This window comes from Oryza glaberrima, chromosome 7, assembly GCF_000147395.1.
Source record: "Oryza glaberrima chromosome 7, OglaRS2, whole genome shotgun sequence".
NCBI lineage: Eukaryota > Viridiplantae > Streptophyta > Magnoliopsida > Poales > Poaceae > Oryza > Oryza glaberrima.
In genome coordinates this window covers 14,839,320-14,846,822 of record NC_068332.1, presented here as the reverse complement: position 1 = coordinate 14,846,822, position 7,503 = coordinate 14,839,320, and the positions used below count along the sequence as shown (strand labels likewise).

At 39.2% G+C, this 7,503-nt stretch overlaps 1 protein-coding gene across 1 annotated transcript; it reads left to right on the top strand.

Annotated features, from left to right (window-relative positions):
- The first annotated feature begins 517 nt into the window (after positions 1-517).
- On the top strand, positions 518-2,479 carry LOC127778850 (CDGSH iron-sulfur domain-containing protein NEET). Its single transcript, XM_052305490.1, has 2 exons — positions 518-832; positions 2,147-2,479. Exons 1-2 carry the CDS (start codon positions 603-605, stop codon positions 2,244-2,246), a joined length of 330 nt encoding a protein of 109 aa, XP_052161450.1. The 5' UTR covers positions 518-602; the 3' UTR covers positions 2,247-2,479.
- The last annotated feature ends 5,024 nt before the right edge of the window (positions 2,480-7,503 follow it).

Genomic DNA, 7,503 nt, shown 5'->3' with positions numbered 1-7,503 from the left:
CGAGGAGTGGCGGCGGTGCTCGGGCTGTGGCAGGCGGCGACGAGGAGTGGCGGCGGTGCTCGGGCGAGTGTTGTGGAGAAGAGAAGAGAAGAGAAGAGAAGAGAAGAGAAGAGAGAACAGAGAACCGACGAGTGGGTCCCACGTACAATAGGGTTAAAAAAGCAAGGGCATAAAGAGACATTTTGTGCTTCAGTTAACACCGTTACATGTTCTTAACAGAATAGGGTTAGACCGAAACTTCAATTTTGAGAAAAAAGGGTCAAATGATATGGTCAAATTGGTAGTTAGCTTTCAAACGAGGGTCAAATGCACAATTGCCTTTTTTTTTTTTTTTTTTTTTTTTTTTACCACTGGAAGCAAACGATAGCAGCAGGTACACAACACACGTGGTGATCGGAGACGAAGCCGACGCCAATCCATCCCATCTGGCTCTGTGCCTCTCCCGCGGCCCGTGCTCGCCACACACCCCAAATCCTCCGCGCGCGGCCACGCCACGCCACGCCTACTCACAAAACCCATCCACGTCTCGTCTCCCCCCACCGATCACTCCATCCATCCACCAACCCCAAGAAACCCCCCTGCGCGAGCCAAACCCAACAACCATGGCGACCCCGTTCTGCGCCGCCGCGTGCCGCCTCTCCGTCTCCCCGCCCAACGCGGCGCCGTCGGCGCCCGGCCGCGCCCGCGCCCTCGCCCGGCGTGGCCTGGTGGTGGCGGTGCGCGCGGAGGCGGGGGTCGGCGGGATAAACCCGTCCATCCGGAAGGAGGAGGAGAAGGTGGTCGACACTGTCCTCGCCGGCGAGCTCTCCAAGCCGCTCACCCCGTACTGCCGGTACGGCCCTCCCCACCCCACCCTCCTCGCTCTCTTTGGTGCACCAATCGGGAAGGGTTCGGTGAATTTCAGTTCGTCGATCGGAGTGATTTCGCTCTCGTTAAAATCACCAACCATTCAACATGAGCCAGTTGTATAATCTAATCTCTAAGCTCTGCTTTTTACCTCTTTAAAATGACTAAATCAGCGCGCTTGGTAAATTAATCGAGAATTCAAAGATAGAGGGTACTCGTAGCAAATTGCTGGCTCGTAAGATAATCAGAGTTTGTAGGCGTTTGTTTTCAGTGCGACTTGAACCGAGTGCGATCCCAGTACTCGAACATAGATAGCTTTATTTTTAGGATAAAACAGAAGCAATTTTTTTGTTTCAGTTTACTTTGAGATTGACCCTTAAAAATAAACAGATTAGTGAAAGAGCATGTAGCCTAGTGGTTGTAGCAATTTGAGTAGCATCTAAGGTCCTGAGTTTAAATCTCCGTAGGAGCGAATTTTAGATTGGGTTATTTGAGGGCTAAGTTGCTAATTTAAAATGGCTGCATATATCCCGATTGGATGTAGAGGCCGGGTAAAAAAATACCTTTTTCTAAAAAAACAGATTCAGAAGATAGTCATGTACTCATGTATGATACTCTGATTTGTTATATTAGAGATATTTCTAGTTTTACTTTCACTCACAAGTCCCGACACTTTTTCTCTGCAAGAAATACATTGGCCATCTTCTATGTATATACGTTTATATCTTATAGAAGTTATAATAATCAAAGTAAAGTAAAGTAGATCTCATCTTTTTTTGTCACTTCATCTACTGTGAATCTGTGACTGTATGAGGTGTTTTTTCTTTCCGCCAGTATAGTACAAGACATTTCTATGCTCTGGTATGTTAGGGGTGCAGCCACAGCACAGCCAGCCGAGAAGGCCTTAGATCTCTAAAGTATTATTGCATTCATATGAATGATCCTTTCGATCTTAGGATGGTAAGAACCTCAGATCATGATGTTTCCCTTGGAGTTTGTAACTGCCAGCAACCATAATCACGCGTACCAATAGTTTTACTGAATCGTACTATTATGAATGTATGAGTTTTGCCCTGTTTATGGTTTCACATACACAGAGTGATAGAGAGAACACTTTGCAATGCTTTCTGTGGATGCATGCTTTATGCATTTGTGAAAATTCTGCATGGCGATAGTGATTCAGAATACAAACCTTATATTTCTCTTGAGTCTGAGGAACTTCATTTGCATTTCAGTTCCAAGTTCCAACTGGTATTATACTGAATTACTGATATAGATTGATTTTGTTGTCACGTTACAGGTGCTGGAGATCAGGCACATTTCCCCTTTGTGATGGAAGCCATGTGAAGCACAACAAAGCAACGGGTGATAATGTGGGGCCCTTACTTGTTAAGAAGTAGAATGAGTTTCTTCCTTGTTAAAAAATAAGAAGATGAAATGAATTTCTTCATCCTGGCCTCATGTTGAGTCAAACAATATTTGCATGTCATAGTTTGTATGATCATTTTTGTCACATGTAAAGATAATGCTGTGTCAAAGTAACTTTTATTGATCCCTCAACCGAGATGAAACGAGAAATGGTTGTATTACAAAATCAGGTTTTTTTTTCTTTTTTATATCAGTAGATGCCAAATGGATTTGCATATATAACAATCAGAGAGATGGACAATCATAGTTGGTCCTTTTGGGGGTTCATCAAAATAAACTGTGTTCAACGATGTCAATGATGTATTAATAACGAAATTAAGGGCTTATTCGGATTAGAGGATCTTCATAGGATTTTTGGAGGAATACTGTGCATAGGAATTTTTTCATTTCCTGTCATTCGGATCATGAAAACTGGTCATAGGAAATCCAAAGGAAAGTTTCCTTTGATACTGATTTCACAGGAAAAGTACAGGAAAAATCCATCCACCTCAAGCTCTTTTTTTCACTTTCTGCATGCAAATCTTTGACAATCAATTTCCCGTGATCCGAATGCTCTCAATTTTTGTATTCCTTTGTTTAGTTTTCATAGGAAATCCATCTCAATTTTTGTATTCCTTTGTTTAGTTTTCATAGGAAATCCAAAGGAAAGTTTCCTTTGATATTGATTTCACAGGAAAAATCCATCCACCTCAAGCTCTTTTTTTCACTTCCTGTATGTAAATCCTTGGCAATCAATTTCCTGTGATCCAAATGCTCTCAATTTTTGTATTTCTTTGTTTTTCATTCCTCTATTTTACATCTAGATTCCTTTCCTATTCCTATATTTTTCATATCGTATGTTTTTCCTATCTTATAATCCGAACAAGTCCTAAGTGATTAGTCTTGCATTGTAACAGCCTGATAACTCCTTTGATTTGATTTTGTCAATACAATTTTCAGTTAATCAAATAGGTAATTTTGCCATCCTTTAGAAAATACAGATATACCAAGAGTATAGTGTAAAACTTGGTACCTTCGGATACCCGAGGTAAAATTTTTATTGTAAAATCTAAATACTTAGAGGACTGTACGATACACATTGATCATAAAGCAGCTGATGGTTGCATAGCAATTTTGTCGAGCGACAGACACGATTCAATTCAGTGATTCTAGCATGTCGGATCTCGTTTAACTTACGGAGGACCTTGTACCGTTGTACTTAGCACATGGCCTTTAATTCGGAGTAATTACAGTTGCACTATTGGTGCCTGCTAATAGTGCTGTGGGAAAAGTACACATGACATTCCCTTAGCTATGGTTAACTAGCATACTATATGATGGCGATTGTCCAACAATATGAATTCTCTTTAAGCAATCCTACAGTGAAAGAATTCACCAGATGTTCAGCTCACATCTTGTATATAGTATCACAACATGCCACCAGAGTAATTAAATCACACTATTTCCAATCTGTTTTTGAGTGTGTGTTGTAGGTGCATTTGCGGGTGCGCGAGTGTGAGTGAGTGTGTAGTCGTGTGCATGCGTGTGCCTATTTTGTGATAGCATAAAAAAACACCTCTTATATCTTTATTTAGCGAAAGAATACCAAACTTAATAAAAAAGAAGATCAAAAGCGACCTAAAAAAATAAGATCCAAAGTGAAACGGTTTAGGAAAATCTTCTTAATAACTTCCTGGCGTTATTTGGAAGCAGGGCTCTTAATTTCATATTAGTATATTCATCAGCCACATGGTGATCCTTGGAGGTGTAATTTCAGGGAGAATTTACTACTCCCTCCGTTTTACAATATAAGTCATTCTAGCATTTTCCATATTTATATTGATATTAATAAATCTACATATATATTTATCTAGATTCATTAATATCAATATGAATGTACGAAATACTAGAATGACTTACATTATGAAACGGAGGAAGTTTTATACTTGTCAAGGATGAAATATATATCCCCTTATTAATTTCAGCTTCTGTCCAAGTGGTTCTTCGAACTCCTCTAATTCCTCTTTATCTTTTCCTCCTTTATTCTCTTGGTCTTTTTAATATGTACTCTTGTATAACCGCTTAATTAGACGGCTTCCTTTTTCCCCAAAACTAAAGGAAAAAAATAAAAGAGGGATACACCAATGCCTACAGATCTTGAACAAGAAGCAAGTATAGTTTTTCTTGCTCACTGATGCAATCGCTAGATTTTCTTGTTAACAAGAAGCATCAGTTGTATCAGCTTTTAGGTCGTGGGCAGGTATACATAATTTGGCATTAAAATTGTACGAGGTACGGTAAAATGGACAGCGATAAAGATGCTTAATTGCACCTGTACGGCTGTCCTAATTCTGTCCTGCGCAGTCGGCAAAATATGCCGTGCAAATTGCTCGTGGTGGCCCCTCCGAAGGTTAATTTTCATTGCCCGCATGATTTGCATGCTCTTTTCTTTTCTTTTTCTTTCTCGTTTGTAAAAATTGCAAAAAATCATCCCATAAGTCACTTAAAGTTTGGTATTTCACCCATAAGTAATTTTATTACAAATGCCCACCCACCTATTTCATTTTGTGCAAAAACCATCAACATGTTTTCATAAGTTATGAGCAGTCAATATGGTCTTTGTCAAAATTTAATACTTCTGCAACATAGTCTTGCCACTTTTTTAGAGATTACTCACATATAAATGCTGACGAGAGCTTAAATGCTGTCGAACTGAGTTTCGCTATATCCCAAAAAAAAAAGTTCAACGAAACATGAAGAATAAATCTAGTACAAGTACTTCGATAAGATTGACTTGGTTAGCTTAGCCTATTCTATCTCAGTGACACCGAGCTTATTCAGTTAAGCACGCGCGCACTAGGATGTTTTTTTTTAACAACAAAACAGAGTAGGGACTAGCGAGTATTTGCAACAAAATGACTTATGGGATAGAATATCAAATTACAAGTGAGTATTTTGCAATTTCTCCTTCTCCTTTTTTGGTTTTACTTAGATTGGTAATTAATTCATTAGTGAAGTGACAGGTTGTATGTGCACTAATTAGTGTTAACCAACTACTATCCTAACAATTGATATATAATAAAGTTAACATGTATCTCGTTCTTACATTCCTAAGTGAGAGTATACATTCATATAATAAGGAAAAGATTCTTAACACCTAGGATTTCAAGCAAAATGTCTATGAATTACTTATCAAATGAACAATCCAATTACATCATCATATTCAGTATAAATAAGTCTTTATAAAAAGATATAACATGATTATATTCTAATAAAAGAAACAAAATATTAAATTAATTTTGTTATATACGAAACTAGTTTATCATATATGTAAATTACTTTTTTATTTGATTAAATTACTTTTTCGACATTGATAATGTTGTGAATAGTTTACTTTATTGGTAAGTAATAAAATTTGTTAATTAAATTTAAGTTTTAGATACATGTTTTTAGCCCCCACAATAGATTTACTTTAAATACCGTAAGAATGTACTCTCATTTTGTTTTAAGTTATTTTTATTATATATCTAAATTACTTTTAGACTTTATTGAATTTACTTTTATATGTCAAAAAAAGTAATTTAAATATATTATAAAAGTAATCTCTAATCTTTGATTAAAATATAATTATCTAAATTTTGTTATAAAAAATTACCTGTAACTAACACAATGATGTAATCGGATCATAGATTAGATAAGTAGGTTAAGAGAAAATTTTTTTTGAAGCTTAGGTGGTAGAAATATATATTTTGCTTGCTTGATGGACTGTGCACTAATTAAGTTAGATTTCCGGAAGCAACATATATGTGTGCATCGGACGACTGGTAATTGATCGCTGGTTAGGAGAAAACGTGCGCGCATAAATTGGATTACACGTTAGTGAAAGTTGCTGGATTACAACAATCCGCTGTGATGAGTGGTGGCCCAAGTAACCGGTCCATATGAAGTTACCATGTCTAGCCCAGCAGTCCAGGATAGGTAATCATCTGCACAAGGAATAAGTCCACTTGAGGTCCCTCTCGTCTAAGTCTCGAGATTGGATCTCATCCCTCAACCACAAAACTGGGTATAATGCATCCCTCATTTATTAAAACCAGTGCAAATGTAGTCCCAAGATGGTTTTGGATGACGGTTTAAGCTAAAGGCACCCACGTGGCACATTGACTTGAGGCTCGGTGGAAACGACGTGGCGGGGACCGGGCTCGGTGGAGAACGAGGTGGCAGGGGCTAGCTCGAGGGAGAACATGGTAGCGGCGGTCGGGCTCAGTGGAGGACGAGGCCACGTCGCCGAACTCGGTGGAGAACGAAGCGGGGGTGGAGGGCGTCGGCTGGAGGACGATGGTGTGTTCGCAAGTGCAAGATGGCCCATCCCTCCTGCACGCAAAACAGAGCAGCCTTTTAACACATGATTAATTAAATATTGGCTATTTTTTTAAAAATGGATTAATTTGATTTTTTAAAGCAACTTTCATATAGAAAATTTTTGCAAAAAATACACCGTTTAGTAGTTTGAAAAGTGTGCGCGTGGAAAATGAGGGAGAGGGGTTGGGAACGTGGGGTTGCAAACACAGCCAATGGCTAGATCTGAATAGTGAATGATGCAATCCTGTTTGGGGGAGCTTGTCCCAGCTGCAGCTTTTCCCAAAAGATGCTTCCGCTAGAAGCTGCCTCAAACAGTCCACAGCTTCTGAGAATATATAGTTACATATTCTGAAAAATGAACTAAGAAGTCAGAAGCTGGGTTTTAGAGCTTTTCCAGATTCTCAGAAGCTAGCTACCAAACAGCTGCTTCTCAGAATCTAAAGCTCCCCAAACATGCCATTAGTTTGGGCAAAACACCTCCGTAACGGGCTAGTACTTCACGCCGTCACTGACAATAGCCATCAGTGTCGGGCTTCAAACACAAATCGTCAACGGAGAGCCATTTGTGGTGTTGATTAATCTTGCTTTTCATTTTTATTGATCGAGATGTTGAGGGATTGAATTTGCTAGGTTTTATTTCTAGTTTTGACGTACTCTCAAGAGGGGTAGTAACTTTGAAGTGATCAAAATACCACATTAGGACATATACATGAGGGTGCTTTGTTCGTTTTTCATTCATCTATCTTTTATGTCCCCGGTAGGTCTTATCGGAGGATCTGACCGGTCTAATCGTAGTGTCTGGGCCAGTCTGATTGAGCCCGGCTCGGTCTAATCGGGCGCCTAGCGAGCCAGTTGGGCGGCCACGAATGACTTGGCAATCTAGAGCCA

What these genes read in the sequence shown, in the direction of transcription:
- LOC127778850 (XM_052305490.1), top strand. Translation starts at nt 603, where the DNA reads ATGGCGACCCCGTTCTGCGCCGCCGCGTGCCGCCTCTCCGTCTCCCCG. An exon ending in CCGCTCACCCCGTACTGCCG is followed by an intron (nt 833 to 2,146) that starts GTACGGCCCTCC and finishes GTCACGTTACAG; the next exon opens with GTGCTGGAGATCAGGCACAT.